The 27823-nt window shown below is 42.1% G+C and overlaps 1 protein-coding gene across 1 annotated transcript; it reads right to left on the bottom strand.

Annotated features, from left to right (window-relative positions):
• Window positions 1-221: 221 nt before the first annotated feature.
• DGKE (diacylglycerol kinase epsilon) lies at window positions 222-24398 on the bottom strand. Its single transcript, XM_068978948.1, has 11 exons — window positions 23944-24398; window positions 16073-16232; window positions 14419-14538; window positions 11648-11791; window positions 11251-11408; window positions 10823-10874; window positions 6344-6457; window positions 4948-5019; window positions 1111-1238; window positions 776-887; window positions 222-401 (listed from the first exon to the last, which is right to left on the bottom strand). The coding sequence occupies exons 1-11, from the start codon at window positions 24396-24398 to the stop codon at window positions 222-224; spliced, it is 1695 nt and encodes a 564-aa protein (XP_068835049.1).
• Between the last annotated feature and the right edge of the window lie 3425 nt (window positions 24399-27823).

Here is a 27823-nt window from a genome sequence, read left to right as displayed (position 1 = left end):
GACTTTGCTCGTGCTGGACGGTCTAAGTGTTTGCCGCAAAAAGGCCAGGCATTTGTGAACACCCGGAGGTCTGGCTGTTTTTGGAATGTTATGTACATAGATGTATACCCACTCTACTACTGATGAAATGAAGACTAAGCTAGTTGACAGTTCTTTTTTGGATGATTGGGTATCTAGTTGTCTGCGAGGATTCTACACCGAGTCCTCATGTCCTCCTCCATCTACTCAGTCTCCTTTGTATCCTCTTGATCTGAAGCACTAGAGACGTCGTCATCCGTTTGCTCTCCAGAGAAATACAACATCAGTGCGTGTGTCTTGTGGGTTATGGTGACAGTGCAGGGCCCCTGGGCCCACGGCTCCCCATCTACCTGCATTGGCATCATTGAGCACTTCAAGATCAGCTAGAATTATGGGTACAAATGAGAAAAGAGTTAGTCCCCAGAAAGCTCAGAAAAATCTTCCTTAATAAGATCTCGAGTCCTTTAACCCTTCTTAGGGACATTTCTTAGCAATGCACTCTTAGAAAATTAATCTGAATATATTTTATTCTTAATTGTTTAAGGGATTCTTTTTCACTGAACACTTCACTTCTTCAACTGGACTGAGGGCCGTATTTCCTATCTTTCCCCATCCTATTCAGCCTGGGTAGAGGATGACTGATAGCATGGGTTGTAAACCACATGTTGGTTTAGGGAAGGCTATAGTATATTATCTTCTAAACCTCAGTGGCTTAGAAATGGGACAGATTAGTCCATTGTAGCAATATTTCACCTACTCGCACTGTATGTGCTTGTCCTATTCGAAAAGGATTCGCCAGTTTCACTTGAATCTGAGCACAGTGGAAAGACCCATATACTCCAACGACTTCCAATAAACCATCATCATGCCTAAAATTGGACAAAGGAAACATGGATTATGCGATGCGGTAAAATAAAACCAGCCACAATAGGACAATTACTTTTCAGCATAGGTGGACCATCAGCTTATTAACTATTGATATTAATGAGGTATACAAGAGGAAAATCTGTGGTAAAAATGTGAAAAGTCTACAAAGAACAGACTGCTTTAAAGAAACCAGTGACATAAGAAACCGCTTGCAAGTGTACATACCTGGCTAGAGGGTAAGTCTCGTCCCCCATCCCTTCCCACAGTCTGCAGCCGCCACCCCAGTAGCCGATATTCAGAACGATGATGCCTTCCAAATTCGGCAGTTCTACTCGCTCACCATCCAGCTCTAGCTTTAAAGAAATACAAGGAGTAAGTTACTTTAGGGCACACTACTTTCAGACACAGCCACTCAGAATCCCATCCACTTTCACATACATGTGAGCTGGCAGGAAGACTGCTGCCTACCCAGGTAATCTAGCCTTTCTCATTCGTTCAATGTTTGTTGCAATAAATGAATCATAACAGTGAATTTTTTAAAATCAAAGACATCCTTTTTCTTACATCCCATTATTTTTTCAGGCTTTATCTAACTTGCTGTTTTAGCAGCATCTCACACTGCCAACCCCTTCCTCTTTCCCTGAAATATTCTCTTCCTTTGCTTTCTGGGAACCAGACTACTTCTCTGGGCGTCCCTCTGCCACTGCTGAGAGCTCCACTCCCAGCCTCACACCGAAGGCATTTCACACAGCTATGTACCATGTCCTGGGCTCCCTTCTCTTCTCTACACACTCTGGATTGAAATCTGAGCCACTTCTGTCTTGCTAATTGCCATCTCTGTGCTGATGGCAATTTTTTGTTGGTGCAGGAAAGTGAACTGGGCTAGATCTGTATATCCAACTGCCCACAGAACACTTCCCATTGACTATGGCTCCTAAAACTCTCATGCCCAAAGGTGAGTTAAGCATCTTCTCTGCCATCTACTTTCCCAGGAAAGGTTAGCACCAGCTGTCCTCACGCCCCTAACTAGAAACCTGGAAATTATCTTTGACCTCTGTCTCTTCACCTTCCATACCAATTAAGCACTAAAAACCACTGATGCTACTTCTAAGTCTCCGTCCCTCGCCGTCATTCCTGACCGCACCCTCGTCCAGCAGCCACTGTTTCTCTAGCTCTGCTCTCCTCTTACTCACCTCTCAAAGGCTGGTTAGACTGACACTTATCCCGATTACGTCCCTTCAATGGCTGGACTCAGTGTTCACGATGAACTCCAAGTGCCTTAACGAGTCACCAGTTTCTCTCTGACCTCGGCGTCTGCCTGGTTCTCCAGCATCAGCTCTCGCCACTGTCTCTCCTGCAGGCTACACACCAGCCTGAACACACTCAAATATGCTATGTTCTTTCCTGCCTCTGGGCCTTTGCCCATGTTGTTTTTAGCCCAGAATAATGTTTATCTCCTTCATTTAGCTAAGTTTTAATTTGCAGATTACAGTTTGTTAACTTCTTCCAGAAAGACTTCCTCATCAGTCACTTTCCCTAGACAGTTTCCAGTCTGTGGGTTATGTACAGTTCAGTTCAGTTCAGTTGCTCAGTCATGTCCAACTCTTTGCAAGCCCATGGACTGCACCACGCCACGCTTCCTTGTCCATCACCAACTCCCGGAGCTTGATCAAACGCAAGTCCAATGCATCAGGGATGCCATCCAACCATCTCATGTTCTGTTGTCCCCTTCTCCTCCTGCCCTCAATCGTTCCCAGCATCAGGGTCTTTTCCAATGAGTCGGTTCTTCGCATCAAGTGGCCAAAGTATTGGAGTTTCAGCTTCAGCATCAGTCCTTCCAATAAATATTCAGGATTGATTTCCTTTAGGATGGACTGGTTGGATCTCCTTGCTGTCCAAGGGACTTTCAAGAGTCTTCTCCAACACCACAGTTCAAAAGCATCAATTCTTCAGTGCTCAGCTTTACTTATAGTCCAACATCCATACGTGACTACTGGAAAAACCATAGCTTTGACTAGACGGACCTTTGTTGACAAAGTTAATGTCTCTGCTTTTTAGTATGCGGTCTAGGTTGGTCATCGCTTTTCTTCCAAGAAGCAAGCGTCTTTTAATTTCATGGCTGTGGTCACCATCTGCGGTGATTTTAGAGCCCCCCCCAAAAGTAAAGTCTCTGTTTCCACTGTTTCTCCATCTATCTGCCATGAAGTGATGGAACAGGATGCCATAATCTTAATTTTCTGAACGCTGAGTTTTAAGCCAACTTTTTCACTCTCCTCCTTCACTTTTATCAAGAGGCTTTTTAGTTCTTCTTCACTTTCTGCCATAAGTGGGCTGTCATCTGCATATCTGAGGTTATTGATATTTCTCCCAGGAATCTTGATTCCAGCTTGTGCTTCATCCAGTTTGGCATTTTGCATGATGTACTCTGCATCTAAGGTAAATAAACAGGGTGACAATATACAGCCTTGATGTACTCCTTTCCCTATTTGGAATCAGTCTGTTGTTCCATGTCCAGTTCTAACTGTTGCTTCCTGACCTGCATACCTATTTCTCAGGAGGCAGGTAAGGTGGTCTGGTGTTCCCATCTCTTGAAGATTTTCCACAATTTGTTGTGATCCACACAGTTAAAGGCTTTGGCATAGTCAATAAAGCAGAAGTAGATGTTTTCCTGGAACTCTCTTGCTTTTTCTATGACCCAATGGATGCTGGCAATTTGATCTCTGCTTCTTCTGCTTTTTCTAAATCCAGCCTGAACATCTGAAGTTCACGGTTCACGTACTGTTGAAGCCTGGCTTGGAGAATGTTGAGTGTTACTTTGCTAGCATGTGAGATGAATGCAATTATGTGGTAGTCTGAACATTCTTTGGCATTGCCCTTCTTTGGGATTGGAATGAAAACTGACCTTTTCTAGTCCTGTGGTCACTGCTGAGTTTTCCAAACTTGCTGGCATATTGAGTGCAGCACTTTCACAGCATCACCTTTTAGGATTTGAAAAAGTTCCACTGGAATTCCATCACCTCCACTAATTTTGTTCACATTGTCAGGCCCACTTGACTTCACATTCCAGGATGTCTGGCTCTAGATGAGTGATCACACCATTGTGGTTATCTGGGTCTTTAAGATCTTTTTTGTACAGTTCTTCTGTGTATGTAATTCCTGTAAGACTTCGTATTTTCCTTATATTATTTCTTATGCCATAGTACAGGGTGGTTTAAATGTCTTTCTTCTCTCCAGACTGCAAACTTAATGACAGTGAGAGATCTGTCACTGTTATGTCTAGTACCTAAAACTGTGCCTGGCATTTAATGGGTGGTATCACAGGTGATTTTTGTATAAACAGACGATTAGACAAAAAAATGTGCTATGTCATACGCTTCACTCTACCCAAGTAATCAAAGTCCAGGAAAAAGGAAATAGGATAAAGCAGAAGGGAACATTCTTCACAGCCAACCTCACCCTTCCACCTGTGCTGTGAGCTCAGAGTCTGTCTAACTGCAGCAGCTTTCCAAGCTGAGTGTGCAGTCAGGCTCCTCCCTCTCTGCTCATTTTCCACTCTTTCCCTAAGCTGTTTATTGTTGGGCTCTTTCCTTACTCTTTTTTGGCCAGGCTGCACGGCACATAACAGAGATACATCACAACCATAACAGGAGTTAAACTTTGGGCTTCATCTTCCTCTGAGAGTCCATGGCTCAGGCACTGTTGTCACAGAGCTTCACACTGGTCATCACGCATGAACAGACGCTGCTCAGTATAAGAGTTACACAGACTCTGGAGTTACATAAACCTGGGTTTAAATGCTGGTTACCTGTATCCCTGGGCACTCTGTGAACCTGGGCAAGTTATTTAATTTCAAACAGCTTCATGAGTGACGGGAATATAGTAGTATCTGCCTTATAGGCTGTGGTGAAAATTTAGTGGGAAAATGTGTATAAAGCACTTAGAAGTGTCTGGTACACAATAAATACTCCATATGAGTTATCGAAATATGTTAATAGAAAATTCAGCATTTTTGTTTAAAAAAAGTTCATAGTCCAGAGACCACCTAAAAGTTTAAAAGCTTACCTCAACTTTTTTATTCAAATCTTTACATTCTTGCACTAAACAATCTTTGGTTCCATAAAATAAGTAAACAGCCTATGAGAAATGAACAGAAAATATGATATTAAAGCAATCTAACAAGCCCTGTAAGCTAAAAAAAGACACTGAACCAAAGCTCCCTGATGTGACGACTGAGTTGTGTATCCACAGAGTGGACTGCAGACTGATGGGAGAAGGCGCCATTATTACTACAGTTCAGCCCATTTTCTTAGGGGAATGTAGGATTAGGTCGGAGAAGGCAATGGCACCCCACTCCAGTACTCTTGCTTGGAAAATCCCATGGACAGAGGAGCCTGGTGGGCTACAGTCCATGGGGTCACTAAGAGTCAGACACGACTGAGCGACTTCCCTTTCTCTTTTCACCTTCATGTACTGGAGGAGGAAATGGCAACCCACTCCAGTGTTCTTGCCTGGAGAATCCCAGGGACGGGGGAGCCTGGTGGGCTGCCGTCTATGGGGTCACACAGAGTCAGACACGACTGAAGTGACTTAGCAGCAGCAGCAGCAGGATTAGGTGGTTTGTGCTTAAATGGTGTTTTCTCCCAGTTTATCCAAAAAGCTACACCTTATGAAAAAAATTTCACCTTTTCCTAGTACTTAACATTACTTAATGGAAGTAATACAGGCAAATCTAGCAAACATTTGATAATCACTTTTGAATATAGAAACGCTGATGGAAGCATTGAGATGCTAATTACCATACTGTATAAAGAGCAACACTATTGTGTTGGTAACTATATTAATAAAAGGGAGCTATTTGTAAATTTCAAATATTTGTAAAACAGAACCAGGAACAGCAGATAACTGTAAAACAGAACCAGCATCTATCTGTCACATCCTGTTGCTCAGTCATCAAAAGTCATTAAAAAAAATTCCAAGACAAATGTTCCACCAAAGGAATCAATTGTACTAGAAACCAGAGATGATCTCCATTAAAACTGTGGTAAACAAACTGCTCCTCTTCTTACCTCATTTGCCTTTTAGAGTCTTTTCAGGCCTATTCAATCTATTTTTCCACTAATGACTTCATCAGAAATTTATCTTGCCTAAATTTACTTCCAATTCTAGTTGCCATTTAAGTAAGATAAGCTATCATATATTCCATTTAGTAGGCATCTAAGCAAAAGATGCTCTAAAACACTGCAACTCTCAGTTAAAAAATTTTGTCATGGTTATAAAATACTTTAATAAAATACATTTAAGGATCTAATTTGACAGTCTTACACAAAATGGAGCAGGCAAATGTTTCCATAAGTTAGTTCTATCTCAATCGAGTTGAAAGAGTGCTAGGTATAATTGAACTATTGATTTTTACTGTACCTTAGGTGATAAGCAGGAAATGTTATTTTATCCAACACACCTTATTAAGAATTCTGCTAGAAAACAGAGATGGGGCCTTCTCACGATGAGCGTGAAAATTGAGGGCCATAAGAGCATCAGGTCCAATAGAAAAATAGTTGTTCATTGTGAATTCCTGTGGAAAAGGGTAAGCAGCAGATTATGCTTCCATCCATGCCTGTGTCACTTAATCAACGTATAAACCTTAGTCTTTATGTTCTTTATGAAAACTGAGTCATTTACTTTTTACATAAGCTATTTTATGCTATCCAGTGATGTTTCCAGAGATAAAGCTTCAGTTTAAAGGCTGATTCTTTAAGACAAAATTTCACTTTCCATTTCTGGTTAATATGCTACATCTAAACAGTTCTACTCTACACCCAGGCTTTCCAATCCTGTGTTCTCATTGTATTTGCTTGTTACTTCCAGCACTTCTCAGGTTCTCAATTTTCCAGTCTCCATTAGGCTATTGGTGCCCGCTCAGTTTATCTTACTTCCCAATCCAGCCTGGGTTCCTCAACCGAGCTGCACTAGGTCTTCCCCCTGAGCAACAGATTGCATTTCTGACTTCTTGTTCAGTGGGTCACACACTAAAGGTTGGCATGCCCTGACTATTAACTCATTTTCTTCCCATTCACACCTGAAACCCTATTTTTCTTATTTTGGTTAATGTCATTTTCACACATCCTGTCACAAAGACTAGAAATCTCGTAGTAAAGTTTTTTCCCACTTCCCCTAGTAGCAATCAGTTGCCAAGTCTCGATCAATACTACTTCTAAAACGTCTCTGAACAGGGAAAGTGCTGAGTCATGGTCTGGAAATGCTGAGTCATAGTGAGGAAGGTGCTGCGTTATGGTGAGGAAGTATGTAGTTCTCCTCCTAAGATTCCCTTTGTTTTGTCATAGTGCAGGTTTCTTACCTATTTTCACATTAACCCCAGTATTTTTTCTTTTTATTTTTTTCTTTCTTGTTTTTATATATTATTAATTTTAAATTGGAGTTTAGCTGCTTTACAATGTTACCTTAGTTTCCGCTGTACAACCAAGAGAATCAGCTATATGTATACACATGTCCCTTTGCTCTCGGACATCTCTCCCCGTGGCCACTCCCCCACCCCACCTGTCTAGGTCACCACAGAGCACCAAACTGAGCTGCCTGTGTTATGCAGAAGCTTCCCACCAGCTGGCAATGGTGCCCCACTCCAGTGCTCTTGCCTGGAAAATGCCATGGACGGAGGAGCCTGGTGGGCTGCAGTCCACGGGGTCGCTAAGAGTCGGACACGACTGAGCAACTTCACTTTCATGCATTGGCGAAGGAAATGGCAACTCACTCCAGTATTCTTGCCTGGAGAATCCCAGGGACGGGAGGGCCTGGTGGGCTGCTGTCTATGGGGTCGCACAAAGTCGGACATGACTAAAGTGACTTAGCAGCAGCAGCAGCAGCAGCAGCAGCAGCAGCAGCAGTGTGTATATATGTCAATGCTAATCTCTTGATTCATCCCACCCTTTCCTTCCCTTGTTGTGTCCCCAAGTCCATTCTCTATGTCTGTATGTCTACTCCTGACTTGCAAATCAGGATTTGCAAGGTTCATCAGTACCATTTTTCTAGATTCTACATATATGCATTAATATACAATATTTGTTTTTCTCTCTCTGACTTACTTCACTATGTATGACAGACTCTAGGGCCATTCACATCTCTATAAATGACCCAATATAATTCCTTTTTATGGCTGAGTATAGAAAGAGTGCCTGAAGAACTATGGATGGAGGTTCGTAACATTGTACAGGAGGTGGTGATCAAAACTATCCCAAGAAGAAGAAATGAAAAAAGGTAAAATGGCATTTTTATCTCCTCTGAGGAGACCTTGCAAATAGCTGAAAAAATAAGAGAAGTGGAAGGCAAAGGAGAAAAGGAAAAATATACCCATCTGAATGCAGATTTCCAAAGAATAGCAAGGAGAGATAAGAAAGCCTTTCTCAGTGATCAATGCAAAGAAATAGAAGAAAATAGAATGAAAAAGACTAGAGATCTCTTCAAGAAAATTAGAGATACCAAAGGAACATTTCATGCAAAGATGGGCACAATAAAGGACAGAAAAGGTATGGACCTAATAGAAGCAGAAGATATTAAGAAGAGGTGCCAAGAATACACAGAAGAACTATACAAAAAAGATCTTCATGACCCAGATAAACATGATGGTGTGATCACTCACCTAGAGCCAGACATCCTGGAATGTGAAGTCAAGTGAGCCTTAGGAAGCATCACTATGAACAAAGCTAGTGGAGGTGATGGAATTCCAGCTAAACTATTTCAAATCCTAAAAGAGGACGCTGTGAAAGTGCTACACTCAATATGCCAGCAAATTTGGAAAACTCAGCAGTGGCCACAGAACTGAACAAGGTTTGTTTTCATTCCAATCCCAAAGAATGTTCAAACTACCACCCAATTGCACTCATATCACACACTAGCAAAGCAATGCTTGAAATTCTCCAAGTGAGGCTTCAACAGTATGTGAACCATGAACTTCCAGATGTTCAGGCTGGATTTAGAAAAGGCAGAAGAAGCAGAGATCAAATTGCCAACATCCACTGGATTATAGAAAAAGCAAGAGAATTCCAGAAAAACATCTACCTTCTACTTCACTGACTATACTAAAGCCTTTAACTGTGTGGATCACAACACACTGTGGAAAATTCTTCAAAAGATGGGAATACCAGACTATTTTATCTGCCTCCTGAGAAATCTCTATGCAGGTCAAGAAACAACAGTTAGAACTGAACATGGAACAACAAACTGGTTCAAAATCTGGAAAGGTGTACGTCAAGGATGTATATTGTCACCCTGTTTATTTAGCTTATACGCAGAGTACATCATGCAAAATGCTGAACTGGATGAAGCACAAGCTGGAATCAAGACTACAGGGAGAAACATCAATATTCTCAGATATGCAGACGACAACATTCTAATGGCAGAAAGCGAAGAGGAACTACAGAGCCTCTTGATGAAGGTGAAAGAAGAGAGTGAAAAAGTTGGCTTAAAACTCAACATTCAGAAAACTAAGATCATGGTATTCGGTCCCATCACTTCATGGCAAATAGATGGGGGAACATGGAAACAGTGACAGACTTTATTTTTGTGGTTTCCCAAATCACTGCAGATGGTGACTGCAGCCATGAAGTTCAAAGATGCTTGCTCCTTGGAAGAAAAGTGATGACCAACTTAGACAGCATATTAAAAAGCAGAGAGATTACTTTGTTGACAAAGGTCAGTATAGTCAAAGCTATGTTTTTTTCAGTAGTCATATATGGATGTGAGAGTTGGACCATAAAGAAAGCTGAGCACCAAAGAATTGATGCTTTTGTACTATGGTGTTGGAGAACACTCTTGAGAGTCTTGGACTGCAAGGAGATCAAATGAGTCAATCCTAAAGGAAATCAGTCCTGAATATTCATTGGAAGGACTGATGCTGAAGCTGAAGCTGCTATACTTTGGCCACCTGATGCGAAGAACTGACTCACTGGAAAAGACCCCGATGCTGGGAAAGATTGAAGGGGATGACAGGGGATGAGATGGCTGGGTGGCATCACCGACTCAGTGGACATGAGTTTGAGTGAGCTCTGGAAGCTGGTGATGGACAGGCAAGCCTGGTGCACTGCAGTCCGTGGGGCCAGAGTCAGGCGCGACTGAGGGGCTGAACTGAAATGATGCCCACTGCACGCATTCACCACATCTGCTTTACGACGCGCCTGTTGCTGGACAGTCAGGCTGCTGCCACGTGAACAGTGCTGTATTGAACACTGGCATGTATCTTTTCTACTTATGATTTTCTGCAAGGAAGACAATACAGACGGCAAAGAGGCACATGAAAAGATGCTTAACGTCACTAATTATTAGAGAAATGCAGACCAGAACTACAGTGAGGTATCATCTCCCACTGGTGAGAACGACAATCATCATAAAATCTACAAACAATAAATGCTGGAGAGGGTGCAGAGAAAAGGGAACCCCCCTGCACTGTTGGCAGGAATGTGAACTGATAGAGCCACTGTGGAGACCAGTATGGAGGCTCCTTAAAAACTAAAAATAGCACTACCATATGGTCCAGCAATCCCACTCCTGGGCACATACTCTGAGAAAACCAAAATCCAATGCATCTTTTTAAAATACAGATCTGCCATTGCTGTGCTGCCTCCGTATTATTCGCCATTTACTGACCAAGCTGGCACCCGCCAGTCTACTTCCTCTACCTGGGGAGACTTCTGTTTCTTTCTCTGTTGATCTAAATTGTATTTACATTTTAAGGACCAACTCCCATGTCACTTCCCCTGAAATCTTTCCCGCCTGATCTACCAGGGGAGAACCAGGCACACCTGCAGCCTGCTCCATAACCAGCTCCCCAGAGATAAGCGCCTGTTGCTGTGTCCCACTGCAGTGCCACGGTGGAAGCACCCCGTCATGTCTGCCGAAACCACTAGCAACTGCAGCCCTAAAAACATACCTTGGGTTTTCTTAAGTTGTAGTATCCTTTATTTGTTACTTGAACTTTCCATCTAAAAAACAAGTTTAAAAAAATCAGTAATTACTAACAAATTAACTGTCAGTTAATTATAATTATTACCAATCAACTCTGGATGTCTGGTAGATAAGGTTCTTCTATTAAAACAGATTTTGGGAAATGAACACATTTAAATGACTATGTAAATCTTGAGAGGAATACTCAGCCTAACTTGTTACCTAACTTATGATTTACATAACAACACAATATACAGCAACAAAATAAAACGCCAGTGTCCACACATAAGTGCAACTGACACAGTCTTTTACATTTAAACCACATTTACCTTTATAACTACACAAGTCCTCGTTCATAATTCAAGCAGTATTCCCAAAGCTCAAGCAATCACTTTTGAGGGTAATATAACTTACCTATCTAGTTTAATTCCATCTGCGTCCATCACGTTTCTTAAGACTTGTGCAACTGGGATTTCTCCCGCATAACCTGTTCCCCACCCCAAGGTATTGGACAGATCATTGCCTGTTCCCAGAGGCAAGACTGCAACTTGTGGAATGTATTTCTCTTGTCCCTACAATACAGAAGATTATTTTAGATTTTTCTCTTCAGACTATTTGGAGGGTAATAATATTTGGTAAAATTTAAAGCCCAAAGCAATAAAGATACAAATAATAACTGCTCAATCACAATATTCAAGGTTGGCAAGGTCTTCTAATATTCACCTGCATAATAAAAAATATAACCACAAATACTGTGTAACTTTCTTGGAAGTGCTTCTGTGAGAGGCAAGGAGATCTTAAGGATGGATACCTTAATCTTCATTTCGTCAAGGGCATCCAGGACCCAGCCGACAGTCCCATCCCCTCCACAGACAAGCACTCGAGCTGAGTCATAAGGAAGAAGAGTACAAAGTTGTAGGGCTTTGATGGGGGGAGTTTTAGTAATATCAAAAACCTATAATGTGAAAGAAAAGGAAGGAAAAAATTATTTTACCCCACACTGTCACCCACCTGCGAGGATAACTTCCCTCTAGATGAGGACCTAGATGTGCTTAAATAACAACGCTGGCATTTATCTTTATGCTGGGCAGTATACCAGACTATAGTCACCGTGGCTCATCCTGAGTGAAGTGAGTGAAAGTCGCTCAGTCGTGTCCAACTCTTTGTGATCCCATGGACTATACAGTCCATGGAATTCTCCAGACCAGAATACTGAAGTGGGTAGCCTTTCCCTTCTCCAGGGGGTCTTCCCCACCCAGGGATAGAACCCAGGTCTCCCATGTGGCAGGCGGATTCTGTACCAGCTGAGCCACCAGGGAAGCCCTGAGGTGGCCCCTGAAAAGCACGAGCAAACAGCAGTCTACTGGAGATGGAGACACAGGGAGGCTAGAGAACTTGCCCGCGCTGCCTCTGGTAATTAAGTGCTGACAGAGAAGTCGAACCCTGTCTTCTATCCACTGTACAATACCGCCACCTTTATGTTCCCTAAAGCCAGGCTGTGCTAAGTTCACCTCTAACTAGTGCTGATTATTCTGCACGGGCTTTAAAAAATCCATTATTAGTGCAAGTAGTACACATTTCTGGAGAACAAGTTTGCAATATGAGTGAAATGACATAAAGATGAAAGGACCCATAATACCTATAATTCTATAAATGATCTAGGAAAGTATTTCAAAAGATGAAAAAACTGTGTATAAAGATATGCAGTGCAGCATTATTTATAATCATACAACTGTAGAGACAAACTTGACTGCCATCAGCAGGAGACTGTATAAATATGGATACATCCACTTGATGGTTTCTCAGTCATCACATATATAATTATGAGGACTAGGCTGCAACACTGGAGAAGGCAATGGCAACCCACTCCAGTACTCTTGCCTGGCAAGTCCCATGGATGGGATTTAGTTGAAAAACTAAACAACCCATTGTGCAGCAATCATTCTTTCCAATTTGTAATTTTTCCTTTCAACATTACACAACTTAAGAAAATATAAAAATAATTTTAAAAGGAAAGAGAAAGGGAAGTTCCCTGGGAGTTCAGTGGTTAGGACTTGGCATTTTCACTGCCATCAGCCTGGGGTTCAATCCCTGGTTGTTTAGTTTTTCAAATCCCATGGAGGAGCCTGGTGGGCTGCAGTCCACGGGACTAGGAGTTGGACACGACTGAGTGACTTCACTTTCACTTTTCACTTTCGTGCATTGGAGAATAAAATGGCAACCCACTCCAGTGTTCTTGCCTGGAGAATCCCAGGGATGGGGGAGCCTGGTGGGCTGCCGTCTCTGGGGTCGCACAGAGTCAGACACACGACTGAAGCAACTTGGCACCAGCAGTAGCAGCAGCAGGTTGCAACATGGGAGAATATACTTTTAGGTAAATGCAAACTTAGATTACTTTTAAAGAAATGCCAGTATATAAACACATGCACAATTCATGGAAAAGAACATGGACAAATGAAAACAACTGATGTATTTGTGTACAGGTACAGCAGGTGATTTTCTCTATTTTAAAATTTTATTTATTTTGGCCTTGCGAGGCTTGTGTGATCTTAGGTCCCCAACCAGGGGTTGAACCCCAGGCCATGGCAGTGAAAATGTCAAGTCCTAACCACTGAAATCCCAGGGAACTTCCCTTTCTCTTTCCTTTTAAAATTATTTTTATATTTTCTTAAGTTGTATAATGTTGAAAGGGAAAATTACAATTTGGAAAGAATGATTGCTGTACAATGGGTTGTTTAGTTTTTCAAAGTAGAAGCTGCTAGCATGTCATCTCAGTCTCAATGGCATGAACCTTTTATTCTTACTTTTAAAATTGAGGTAAAACTTACATATAATGAAATTCACTGATTTAAAGTCAACAATTAAATGAATTTTAGGAAGCTTAGTGAGCTGTGCATCATTCAGTTTAGAACATTTTCGCTGCTCCAGTAAGATTTCCCATTAGTAAGTGTCCATCAGTCACTCCTAATTTCCAGCCCTAGTCTTAGGCCATCACTGATTTACTCTCTGGCTCTACAGATTGACCCTTTCTGAACAGATCATATGAAAGGAGTTATACGGTACCGATCCCCTGCACTGTGCTTCTTTCACTCAGCATGTTTTTGAGGGTCATCTAATTTGTAGTATGTATGTACTAGCATTCCTTTTTATCACTGAATATTCCATTCGTATGGGTACGTCACATTTTCTTTTATCCAGCCAGTGACTGATGGGCTTTTCACTTTTGGGCTATCATGAAAAATGCTGCTATGGAAATCTGCATAAAAGTATTTGCGGGATATATGTTTTCGTTTCTGTTGGGTAGATTCCTATAAGTGCTATGTGGTATGGGAAATTTAGGTTTGAATTTTTAAGAAAGTGTCCAAGCAGTTGCTAAAGTTGCTGCACCGTTTACAGCCCTACCATGAGAACCCCTCTTTCTCCACAAATTCAGACAGCTCAATACTATTTTCATAATTATTATTCTTCCCTATAACCAGGTTGATTACTGGCTTAAAGCATTAACAACCATTACAATTTAGGGAAAATGTACAAATAAAATGAAAAGATTACTACAGAAAGAAAGGTCTCCTCTTTGGTTACCTGGACGGGATTTAGGAGGATCCTGAATTCTCCCAGCAATCCTTCTCCCATGTTAGTTCCACTACGAGAGTTGGCCAGAATTATTAATGGAGTCCATTGCTTTCCAAGTTTAGAGGCGAGCTAAAAAAACCAATGTGCGTTAAAAGACCTTAATATCTCAAAGACAGTGAGTAGTTTTTCATTACTTCTTAACAACAGTGCTGTAAATCTGCTGAGAGAAAAATCAACTATCCCAGTAAGTACAATATAAAAATCAAAGAATTCTAAGAATGGAAAGAGATGAATTAATTTAATTTCTGCTTAATATATTAATAGAAATCTCTTCTACATTATTCTAGATGAGTTATCCAGTATACACTTGGGTACTCATGTAAGAAGGAACTCACTTAACAAGGAATTCCACTGCTTAATCAAATTACTAGAAAGTTTTGACTTAAACTGAGTTAAAAATCTGCCTTTCAGTAACTTTCTACTTTTGATTTCTGCAGTAAGGAATAATCTCCTTTGTTCCTCCATCTAACTGTTGTGTTCAATCACTTGAAGCATCATTGTTTAGTCTTGCCTCCCAGGCAAAACATTTCATCCCTTCATAGGAGGGACATTCATCTCCGCTCTCTAAACCCTGACTGTGCTTTTCTGGCTGTACTCTAATTTTCAAGCTTTTTAATTTTTTTGAATGGTGTATTCAGAAATAGACTCAAGAATCCAGATTTGTACAAAGCCCTAAATCAAGTTAAATTCCTGTTTCTCTAACCTAAACACTTCTTTCCTCTCCCTTTCCCCTCGTGGGTATAAACATTAATGAAGATGTTCCCTGGTTTTACTTGGTGATCCTCAGTCTCCTATGATGTCAGACTGAATTCAGAGACATAAGGGGTTGTGTATTTTTTTTAAAAAGTATCACAATAACATTAAACATAATGTTTTTAAATTTTAAAATGTCTATTTTGGACTTCCCTTGTGGGAATGTTCACTATTATTTGTGGCAGAATCTAATGTGCAACATAAATTCTTATCTCCAGGTACCCTATATGAGGTTCCAAAGGAAAACACTCTTCAGAGCAATGTGTGAGGAAAAATCTGTTTTCTTTTTACCGACAATAATGAGTCCCAAACCTGGCTGTTCATCAGTCATCTGAAAACTTAAAACAAATACAGGTTCCTGGGACTTATGGCTACCTGCTCCAGTATTCTTCCCTGGAAAATCCCACGGACAGAGGAGCCTGGAGGGCTGGGGGGTACAGTCCATGTGACTAACACTTTCACTTTCACAATATGGTGGTGGTGGTTTAGTCGCTAAGTTGTCTAGGCTCCTCTGTCCATGGGATTTTCCAGGCAAGAATACTAGAGTGGGGTGACATTTCCTTCTCCAGGGAATCTTCCCGACCCGGGAATCGAACCCGGGTCTCCTGCACTATAGGCAGATTCTCTACCAAGTGAGCTACGAGGGAAGCCCAAAATATAGCACATCCCAATTTCTCCTTAGACCTGACGGAACTCGAGTGCCAAAGTTCATGGCACATTTTTAGGAAGTGGGTAGGGTATCATGGCTTACCATAATGATTCTTCACACACACACAGTTCTCAGTGTTTCACACTGACTTAAATAACTTTGTGGAAATCAATTATGTAAAGAAAAATAAACTCTGATTACCATTTCATAATCTGTTTTTTTGTCTTTACGCATATGATTAATGGAGGTTAAATAACTTGGTGGAATGATGAGGTTTTTGAATTCTCCAAAATCACACTTTTCATTCCTTAAGCTATTTTTCATACACTCATCATGTACTGTTTTCTGACACCAAACGCACCTGAGGGAAGGAAAAAAACAGATAATAATTAACTGGAAACCATAATCATACTAATCTGTAAACCAATCATTTTTGTCAAAAAAACAAATTGTAATCTCATCACCAATGAAAAAATCTGGCAAATAAAAATTTATAATTGCTTTCTACACAGTCAAAATAGAGCAATAAACTTTGAATAAACTTGTTTAACAGTAGTTCTTAAAGTGTGGTCTAGGGAAGATCATTTCAGGGTGTCTCTGAGGTTGAAACCATTTTAATAGTAATATAAGATGTTATTTCACCTTCATTTCTATCAAAAGCATATAGTAGAATTTTCTGGAAGCTTTATGGTATGTGCCAAATCAATGGACTGAATGCAGAAAGAGATACAAGCCTCTAGCTGACTTCCACATCAAAAATATAAAACGATGTCACTTTCCTCTATTTTCACAAAATATTTTGTTACCAGTATTATTTTTAAAGTGAATATTTTAACCGTTTCTCAGTTTTAATTTACAATGTGGTAAATATCAGTAGATGTAATCCACGTAAGCAAAGCTGGTCTAGAATAATGGTTCTCTGTTCTATGTATTTGGGCTTTGGCTGGAACAGGGTCATTAGGCCTAGAGGCCTGCAGCTTAAACACCGCACTGGCCCCAGTGCTTGAAGAGTTCCTCAAGGTCCAGTCTGAAAACCTCCTGATTTATAACCATCTGTGACCACTTCAGCAAAGATAGCAAAACAGTCAATTTCTTATTGGCAGTTAATATGAAACAAATCTACACGTTTACATCTAAATTACAGGCAGAGACATTTATGTTCAAATTTGTCTCTCTGTTTAAATCATGTATGAAATGAGAATAGACTGGCAAAGGTCTTAGTTTCTATTATTAATCTACTAAGTATTTAATCCAATCACGGATCAGGCAGATCTGACTGTACAGATAAGAGCAGGCCAACAGAAAACAATGGTTGTAACTAAAAAAAAAAAAAGAGGATACAAACTCTTTCACTCCAAGGTCAACTCTCTTGGACTTCTATTTTAAGGTTGTTTTTTTCCGGTTGGATGTTCAGTTTTGTCAAGTAATTACTGCTATTAACTCAAGAATCCTAATTACTGCTGAAATTATAATTATCTGCATGATCTGTTAGAGGGGAAATGTAAAATAACTTGCATCATAGACTTTGTTAACACTTGCTTTCAACCTAAGCTTGAGAAATCACAACTGATTGCTTATAAAGCCAAAGTATTTTACCTCCACTTACTGCTCTACTATACACTTTAAACTAGTGTATTGTTATTGAAAATAATCTGAAAGGAAACCCCTCTGAATTATTTCACAACGGTTTCCTCTGGAAAGAAACGTGGGACTGAGGAATGAGAAGAACACTCATTTTTTACTCTACGTTCTTTTGTATTGTTTGAGTTTCTAAACATCAATATATATTCATAAACTACTTGAATAAATTTTTAAAAGTGTATTTTAGGTGATACTGGCTTGAAAGTAAAAGTGTTAGTCGCTCAGTGGTGTCTGACACTCTGTGACCCCATGGTCTGTAGCCTGCCAGATTCCTCTGTCCATGGATTTCTCCAGGTAAGAATACTCTAGTTGGTAGCCATTCCCCTTCTCCAGGGGATCTTCCTGCCCCAGGGACTGAACCCACATCTCCTGCATTGCAGGTGGATTCTATACCGCTGAGCCACCAGAAGCCCAAATTTAACTAGTAAGCTGAAACAAAGCACAAATCAAATTAAGCAGTAATTCACCATATCAGTGGAGGATTTTTTATTTTAAGTGAAAGTGAAAATGAAGTTGCTCAGTTGTGTGCGACTCTCTGTGACCCCGTGGACTGTAGCCCACCAAGCTATCAACTTTCAAGACAGAGTAAAATTTGCTGGTATGGGAGGCAAGGCATGCAAGTGGGTATTCTAGAATCTAGATCTTCCCGATCCAGCCAATTAAACCCAGGTCTCCTGCACTGCAGGCAGATTCTTTCCTGAGCCACCAGGGAAGCCTCTTATGCTCGAGAATTTAGAAAATATAGAAAGACATAAAAGTCATCTAGAGCTAGTTACTCTTTTTGATATATTTAATCTCAGTTTTATAGTCCTCATATATTTATTTTTCATGTTAGGGGTAACAAAGTATATATGTCTGGAGGTACTTTTCCTCGGAAATTGTATCATGAATTCTGTCCTATGCCATTAAGTATTTTTTTTAAAAAAACATAGCTTGTAAAGATGTATAATATCACATCACATGGACATAACATAATTCATTTAATCTTCCCCCTTCTAAAAAATTTAGAGATCGTTTGTCTAAGTATAAACAACATGATGCACAACCTTAAACATAAATGAGATTACTTCCCTGGAATCTTTAGAAGTCAAATTACTGAATCAAAAGGCATGCATTTTCCTAAGTTTCTTGAGATGTCTGTCCAGAATGGCATCAACCAGCACCCAAAGGTGTCCATCATATTTAATACTCGCTCAACACTTTTCCTTGATAATTTGATGAGTGGAAAAGTACTTCGTTGTTTTAATTTGGAGATCTTTGATCACTAGATGAAGCTGAATAATTTTTCTGCCTTGTTTTGTGAACTGATTCATAGCCTATCTTTTACTAGGTTTTAATAACTGTTAGTGATGTAGGATATCAACTTCTTTTCTGTCATATTTCCCACAAGTATTTCAGTTTTCGCTTAAATTTACTACTTTAATCTACTTAAGTTTATTTTTTGCTAGACAGATTTATATTCCCTTTGTGGTTTATTTAAATGTTTTCAAGCTTTGAAGACCTTTACCTTTCCAAATTAGATAAACATTCGCCTATAGCTATTTTCCCCCTCACAATTCAGCTTTAATCCAGTGCTTCTTAACCTTCTGGGGCTACGGATTCCACTGAGAATCTCGTGAAAGTGTTAGGCTTCCTGGAACCTTATCTATGAACTAACAATTCCTGCTTCAATCCATCTGGAGTTTATTTTGGTATAGAGCATGATATGAAGAGTTAACTGTTTTCCTCTCAAAGAGCACTTGTCCAAGCACGACTGATAAAGTCATCTTTTCTATCCCATTGATTTGTGACACCTTTATCATTCACTAAATTCTCATAAACTTCAGAAAAGACTGTTTTAACCAAGATGATGACTATTATCAGCCTTTGCTCTGTGAAAGTAAAGCCAACATACTCACTCCTTAGGCAGCACTCTATTTTTCCTGAGAAATACCATAATCAAAATTGGGACCTGTTTTCTTTATATATTTTGTAACTGGTGTTTTATTTGATCTAGATTTCAAATCTGATAGGAAAATAAGACATTAATAGCAAATTTTAATATTTTAGTTTTAGCAGTCATGTTTTTGAGTGATTGTTTATAATCTTTATTCTTTCCCTATTTTGAAAAATTTTAAACCCTTACACAGATGTCAAAAGAATAGCAAAATGAATACCTTTAAACCAACTCTTAGCTCTGATTCTTAATTAACATTTTTCTCTCATATTTTCTTTCTTTCAAAATAAACTCATATTTTAATGAATCATTTGGAAAGAAAATTGTGGACATTAATGAAATTTCACCTTTCAATACTTCAGCAACTATTTCCAAAAATACAAGAGTAGTCTCCTTGCTTTTTCAAAAGTTTTGCATTAGAAAAAAAATTTTTAACAGCAACACAGGTAAGCCTACCACCCATATTCCAGCATTAGTAACTTACTGTAATTACTTTGCTTCATTTCTGTCTATCCATTTCATGCGTGCTTAGCCCCTCAGTCATGCCTGACTCTCTGAGAACCCATGGACTGTAGCCTGTGAGGCTCCTCTACCCATGGGATTCTCCAGGCAAGAATACTGGAGTGGGTGGCCATTCCCTTCTCCAGGGGATCTTTCTAACGCAGGGATCAAACCCGGGGTCTCCTGCACTGCAGGTGGTTTCTTTACCATCTGAGCTACCTGGGAAGGCTTTTTTTTTTTGGTGTACAAAGGTAAATTGCAGACATTAGAATATCTCCTAAATACCTCAGCAAGCAGGCATATCACTGTTTAGATTTTTTCTTTTGATTTTATATATGATGAAATCTATAAATACGTACCTTTTCTGAGTTTTGACAAGTAAATATAATCATGAATCATAATCATGTTCATCATCTTATGAACACATAGAACATGACCCTATAAGTATTTTTGTGCAGGAGTATGACTGCCTTATTAAAAAAAAGTTCACATGGCAAAAAAAAAAAAAACACTTGCTGGCAACACTGCTTATTAGTTTCTCTAAAGTTGCCCCTTAGTAACTTTACCAAAAGGTACCAGTTCTCAGTATGCTGGAAGAGGCAACAGAATTATATGTGAAACTGAGACGGTCACCTAAGAAATTCATGTTAGAATGGGGTTCAAACTACAAACTACAAACATACCTGCCTCCTAATTTGGGAATATGTTTTATTGGAATATAGATCCTCATTCATTTATGTCTCTTGCTGGTTTTGCACTATGATGGATGGGAGAGTGAGTTAATTATGACAGACCATACGCTCTGCAAAGCCTGAAATGCTTAGCTTTGGCTCTTTATAGAAAAAGTTGGCCCACCTCTGCTCCAGAAGATAACTTGTTCTCTTTCATTGTTTCACATAATTAATGAAATGAATAAACACATACCAATAGAATGTAAAATCAAAAAGTTAAGATCAAAGCCTAAAGTTGCCAATATTGCTTTCTAAGAGTCAGAAGTTTTGTATTATTAATCACAGTGGGTATGTATGTGGGGTGGGGTGTAGTGAAAAGGATATAAATAGAAGTGTTTTATAAATAGAAATATAATATAAACCAAAAAGTTTTCCTAACAAGAGACAGAACACAGTTTTATTCAATAACGTAATGAATACTTAAAAAAAGAGAACCCAACTTCCTATTTTAGTCAGACGAGAGGTGCGAAGAAAGAAAAGCAGCGTGAGGCAAGAGATGAGAGGATACTAGGTGCAAACATACTCTGCCATGGGTGAGGTGGAAACAGGAAACACAAAAAAGAAAGATGGCTACAGAGAAAACAGGACCCAACACAGTGCCTGGCACAAAACAGATGCTTAGCATGGGAAACCTAAATAATGACAACAGGACCAAATTAAAAGTCCTTTGTCACTTATTCTGTAGTTTTTAACTGGGTTGCAGGTTTTAGAATCAGTTATCACATGGCCCTTTGAAATTCTATCTAATGGAATAGTCTTCATGGTTTACTTGAAATCTTGGACTTCCTAAGAATGTGAGGCAGTCACAGAAGGAGCCCTCCCCAGGGCTGGATAAAATCCAAAGAAGGACAGTCTGGTCTGTGTTTAAAGGTTATAAATATTTAGTTTCTTTATCTGAAATATCTCATTCCTGCAGAAGGTCACAGCAGACTGTAATCCTACATAAAATGATCAGCTAAAATAAATCAGAGCACTGCAGAACACATACTATTAATATTTCAGGTCACTGCCCCTTTCTTCTGGGAATAATAAACATTTCCTAAATTGTAAAGAAACCATTTTTACCACGGGTTAAGAGTTCTAGCATGCTAGGGAGAGACTGCTCAGTAACCCGGAGAACAAGCTAAGGAGGAAAAGGAGGTCTTTAAGGACAGAGGCTCATGTTTAAGAAGTACATAAATATAGCAGTAATTCTTAAGCTTTAGAATCACCTGCAGGGCCTGTTAAAACAAAGATTATTGGTTCCCAGCCCAAGTTTCTGATCCACTGGGTCTGGGGTGAGGCTAACATTGCCAGGAAAAATAGAAGATGCTCAGTTAAATCTGGATTGTAGGTAACAAATAATTTTTTGGTTTAAGTATGTCTCAAATAATGCAAATATTTTTATTTCATTTCGTGTTAGATGCAAATATCTGGTTTTTATTCTGTGTGCTAATCTAAATCTGTGTTAGAATTTGCATTTCTAACAAGTTTCTGAGTGATACTGATGCTGCTAGTCTGGGGACCTTATTTCAAGAACCACTGATATACAGGATATTATGTCATCATCAAGAAGGAAAAATTAGGGGCAGGGATGAGTAGATTAGGGAAGGATTCCTGGAGGAAAGGGCACAAGATAGTCATTATGGATGCCAAGAAGCTAGCCAGGAAGAGGATACTTCAGCCTTGAGGAAAAGAAGGGTAATATGAAAAGTTGGTATTTAAAGGAAACCACAACCAGCCTGATGTTGCTGGTGCGTAAAGCTTAATGCAGACAGTGGTAGATAAGACTAAAAGGGCAGGGACGGTCCAGAGAGCACAAGGACCTTATATACCACGTTAAGCACCTGGAGTTTATGCTGAAAGACCATCACTGTAAGTGATGGGGGTTATGGAAGGGTTTTAAACAGAGACCCCATCAGATATGTATTTTTAGAAAGATCACTTAATTGGAGAATCAGAGCACTGTGATTATTTGCTAAGGAGTAACTGAAATGCAGTTAAGATATTTACAGAAATCATTTTAATCTAATTCTGCACAGACAAAAAGAAGGGAAGGAAATAATACTTAATTCATGCCTTCATTTAAACCAATCCCAATTCTCTAAAAGTTTAACTAGCAAGACAATTACGAAAAATTTTTAAAAAGATACTGGTAACTGAGCTCTCACTGAGGCCAAAAGGACACCTAAATTTGAAAGATATCAAGTAAAAATGGTTATAAAACTGTAGTTGTTGAAAGTATATTTTAAAAGTCTTAATCTGATGTGTAAGATGCTAGAAATAATTGTTGATATAACAGTGCTCATGCTAATTTTAAAAAAGGACTTTTAAAAACAAAATACAAACAAAAAAAAGTAACCTGCTATCTCATGCCAGTTTTCTATTTCTGTTCTTAAACATGGCTAGGGACTTTTCAACTTGTCAGAAACAAAATCCAACACAGTGAAGATGTCCAGACTTAAGGCAGAGACAAAACTGTATTGGAGGTTAGAAATTCTGAAGGCCAATTCTATTTTACCACTGAGTAAAATTCCCTATCAAATTCTCTCAAATGTAAAATGAATTAGCACAGATAATCTGCAGAGAAGCATCCCCTTTTATTACCAATGTCTAACACAAGCAAAGAACAGCTTCACCTATTTTCAGACAATATTTAAGTACACAAATGTGTGTTTAAAAGCTATTAAAATATTCTTGGCTTAATCAAAGTCGCTTGGCTAAGATGCCAAAGGTCCTGAAAGACCATCTGGCAAAAGGAGTATCCCTTTAAGTGTTCTTTCGGAGTGTGCACTATAGCACCAAACCTATATTAAAAGGAGATACCTAAAGTGCTGCCCTGGAAGGACACTAGTTTTCATTGTACATTCATAATACAAAACCCAGGATGAATCAGTTTTGCAATTTTAGGGAAAAATTAACTGGTCCATACTTCATTTTTCTTTATGCAAAATGGAGCTAATCAATAATTAGCAAAAGTTAAAATATAACCTACATTGGCCATAAAGTCTGCAGCACTTAGAGACCTCTGGATGAAAGTTAAGAGCCAAGTTTTATTACCCAAAAAGGGCAGGCTGGCTAAGGAGTGTGGGCCAGAAGCACTCGACAAATAACTACTGCAAAGCTGCCTCGTTCTACCATTCCAGGGCTATATATTAACTTGTTTCCTCTAAGTGGGCAGGTGAGGTCTTTTGTGGCGATCAAAGCAGGCTGCTGACACCCACTTTGAAAAGCTTGACTCCCTCCAAGCACTGTGGGGCAATCAGCACCCACCGAAGCCGTACCTGTAATCGCAGAGCTTGGGCTGGCTGCCGCACTGCTGCTTGCAAACCACACAGTAACTGCACAGGGGGACGTTTCCCCGGATCCAGTGGTGGGGCATGGCGTCCACGGCCTTGCTGTCACTCTTGAGCATGATCTCCTTGCAGGGGAAGCGCTTGTCGGCCTTCTTGAGGCAGCCCTCGTCCACGCGCAGCCCACAGCAGTCGCAGAAGGCGCCCTGCAGGATGTGCTGCGCGCACACACAGCAGTAGGTGGGCTGGCTGAACAGGTCCGTGTCGCGCCAGCCGTGCTTGCTCTTGCGGAAGATGTCTCTGCGGTGCAGCTGCCGGCGCGACCGCTGGACGCTGCACCAGAAGGTGATGAACACGGGCAGCAGCACCGAGCACAGCGTCCACAGGACCAGGTGCCCGTCCGCAAACAGGCTGGCGGGGGGCGCCGGCCGCTCCTGGCCTTCCATCTTTTCCAAGGACGGCGTCTGACTAGGAGAGAAGCGGGCGATCTCGCTGTCCCCCTGCAGCCTCCCTCCCTGTCTGTCCAGGTGGCCGCGCGCGCCCCGCCTTCCCCACGGCCGGACCCCGGAGCCTCAGGGTCACCGACATGCCTAGCCGAAGGGTCGGCGCCCGGGGCCGTCACGCTCCCCTCCCGCGCTCAGTCCTCGCCAGGCCGTGGGGAGGGGAGCGACCCCACTGTGGAGGCCGCTCCCCACGAGGAAGCCGGCGCGGCGCCCGGCCTTGGTGCGCCGTGGTGCACCGGCCTCGCCCGCAGCCGTTAACCCAGGCCCGGCACACGCGCGCCTCGGGGGCTCAGGGCCCCACGGCCCGCCCACCGCGCGGCCTCAGCGACCGGGGTGCCCTCCCCGCCCGCGCGCCCGGCCTACCTCGTGTGGGGCTGGGGGCTCGGCTCCGGGGCCCAGGCCCCCGGCCTTGCTGTCGCCCTCGCGTCGCCGCGAGTCTAGGCGGGTGTGCGGACTCCGCGGGAGAGGCGGGCACCGCCGGGGCCACCGGTTATGGGGCGGGGCCTCAGCCGGAGTGCCGGGGCTGCAAGGAGGTGCGAGGTGCGCCCGCGAGGCCGCGGGGCCCGACGGGGCGGTGCCTGACGGGGCGGCGCTAGACCGGGGGGCGGGGCTTCGGCAGGAGCGCCGGGGCTGCGAGGAGGTGTGAGATGCGACCGCGAGGCCGCGGGGCCTGAGGGGGCGGGGCCTCGACAAGGGGAGGGGTTAGATCGGGGCGGCGGGGGGTCGGGGCCTCGGCAGGAGCGCCGGGGCTGCGAGGAGGTGTGAGATGTGACCGCGAGGCCGCGGGGCCTGACGGGGCGGAGCCTCGTGGACAGGGAGGGGCCTCCCGGGCGGGGCCGGGCTAGATTGAGGGCGGGCCCGTGGGCGGGGCTTCGGGAGGACAGTGGGCGGAGGAACAGTAGAGGGGGCTTTAGAGGCATCCAAAGGCTATGGTTTTTCCTGTGGTCATGTATGGATGTGAGAGTTGCACTGTGAAGAAGGCTGAGCGCCGAAGAATTGATGCTTTTGAACTGTGGTGTTGGAGAAGACTCTTGAGAGTCCCTTGGACTGCAAGGAGATCCAACCAGTGCATTCTGAAGGAGATCAGCCCTGGGATTTCTGTGGAAGGAATGATGCTAAAGCTGAAGCTCCAGTACTTTGGCCACCTCATGTGAAGAGTTGACTCATTGGAAAAGACTCTGATGCTGGGAGGGACTGGGGGCAGGAGAAGGGGACGACCGAGGATGAGATGGCTGGATGGCTCGATGGACATGAGTCTGAGTGAACTCCAGGAGTTGGTGATGGACAGGGAGGCCTGGCGCGCTGCAATTCGGACACGACTGAGCGACTAAATTTGAACTTGAACTTGAACTGCAGCCTGGTGGGCTGCAGTCCATGGGGTCGCTACGAGTCGGACACGAAATGAGAGACTTCACTTTCACTTTTCATTTTCATGCATTGGAGAAGGACAGGGCAACCCACTCCAGTGTTCTTGCCTGGAGAATCCCAGGGACGGGGGAGCCTGGTGGGCTGCCGTCTATGGGATCTCATGGAGTCGGACACGACTGAAGCGACTTAGCAGCAGCAGCTGTGATCACAGGGAGCTCTGGCATGAATGATTTATTTACACAGTATACATTTTTCTATGACCTATAGCCTCACCCCTCCTCACTATCAGAAGAAGGTGGAACCTGGTTTCTTGAACACGGAAAGGAAGAAAACTGGCAGTTTTGAGTGTGCTATGTACTGATTGAAGGGAACAATCCAAGTCAAAAATTGGCGGCTGTTGCCTGCTCTCTTACTAGTTGCTTATTAGACACACACTGGCTGTGGGCTCTCTATGTGCCAAGCACTGTGCGAGGAGCTCCAGCTCTCTTGGAGTGCCGGGACTGTTGAAATCTGCCTAACAAGGAGAATTTGGTAGTCTTTTTTTAATGACTTACAGCACCTTAGCTTCCATCTTTGCACTTAGCAGGGGCCATGCTGAATTTATCATGCCCATTTTACAGATGAGGAAAGCCAAGGTAAGGAGAGGTTGAGAAATATGCTTGATGTCATAACTCAGTGTTGGGACTGATATCACCTTAACTTCATCATTGAAGTTCAGTTCAGTTCAGTCACTCAGTCCTGTCCGTCTCTTTGCAAGCCCATGAACTGCAGCATGCCAGGCCTCCCTGTCCATCACCAGCTCCCAGAGGCCACCCAAACTCATGTCCATTGAGTCGGTGATGCCATCCAACCATCTCATCCTCTGTTGTCCCCTTCTCCTCCTGCCCTCAATCTTTCCCAGCATCAGGGTCTTTTCAAATGAGTCAGCTCTTCCCATCAGGTGGCCAAAGTACTGGAGTTTCAGCTTCAACTTCAGTCCTTCCAATGAACACCCAGGACTGATCTCCTTTAGGATGGACTGGTTGGATCTCCTTGCTGTCCAAGGGACTCTCAAGAATCTTCTCCAACAGTTCAAAAGCATCAAGTCTTCAGCGCTCAGCTTTCTTCATAGTCCAACTCTCACATCCATACATGACAACTGGAAAAACCATAGTCTTGACTAGACGGACCTTTGTTGGCAAAGTAATGCCTCTGCTTTTTAACTTGCTGTCTAGGTTGGTCATAACTTTCCTTCCAAGGAGTAAGCGTCTTTTAATTTCATGGCTGCAATCACCATCTGCAGTGATTTTGGAGCCCCCAAAAAATAAAGTCAGCCACTGGTTCCACAGTGTTTCCCCATCTACTTGCCATGAAGTGATGGGACCAGATGCCATGATCTTAGTTTTCTGAATGTTGCACTTTAAGCCAACTTTCTCACTCTCTTCTTTCACTTTCATCAAGAGGCTCTTTAGTTCTTCTTCACTTTCTGCCATAAGAGTGGTGCCATCTGCATATCTGAGGTTATTGATATTTCTCCCAGCAATCTTGATTCCAGTGATCTTGATTCCAATCTTGTGCTTCATCCAGCCCAGGCTTTCTCATGATGTACTCTGCATATAAGTAAAATAAGCAGGGTGACAATATACAGCCTTGACGTACTCCTTTTCCTATTTGGAACCAGTCTGTTGTTCCATGTCCAGTTCTAACTGTTGCTTCCTGACCTGCATACAGGTTTCTCAAGAGGCGGGTCAGGTGGTCTGGTATTGAAGTTAGCATCAATCTAAATGATCACAGTGGCTCCCCTGGTGGCTCAGTGGCTTCTTGTTGTGGAGCACAGCTCCAGGGCACGCAGGCTTCAGTACCTGTGGCACACGGACTCAGCTGCCCTGTGGCATGTGGGATCTTCCTGGATCAAAGATCGAATCGGCGTCCCTTGAATTATGAGGTGGATTCTTAAGCAGTGGACCTCCAGGGAAACCCAAGGTGTGAGCTTTGATCACCTCCATTGGCATCATCTAAAA

Source organism: Capricornis sumatraensis, chromosome 8 (assembly GCF_032405125.1).
Source record: "Capricornis sumatraensis isolate serow.1 chromosome 8, serow.2, whole genome shotgun sequence".
In the NCBI taxonomy this organism is placed as follows: domain Eukaryota; kingdom Metazoa; phylum Chordata; class Mammalia; order Artiodactyla; family Bovidae; genus Capricornis; species Capricornis sumatraensis.
The sequence above is the reverse complement of the archived record's forward strand: the minus strand, read 5'-3'. Positions and strand labels throughout refer to the sequence as shown.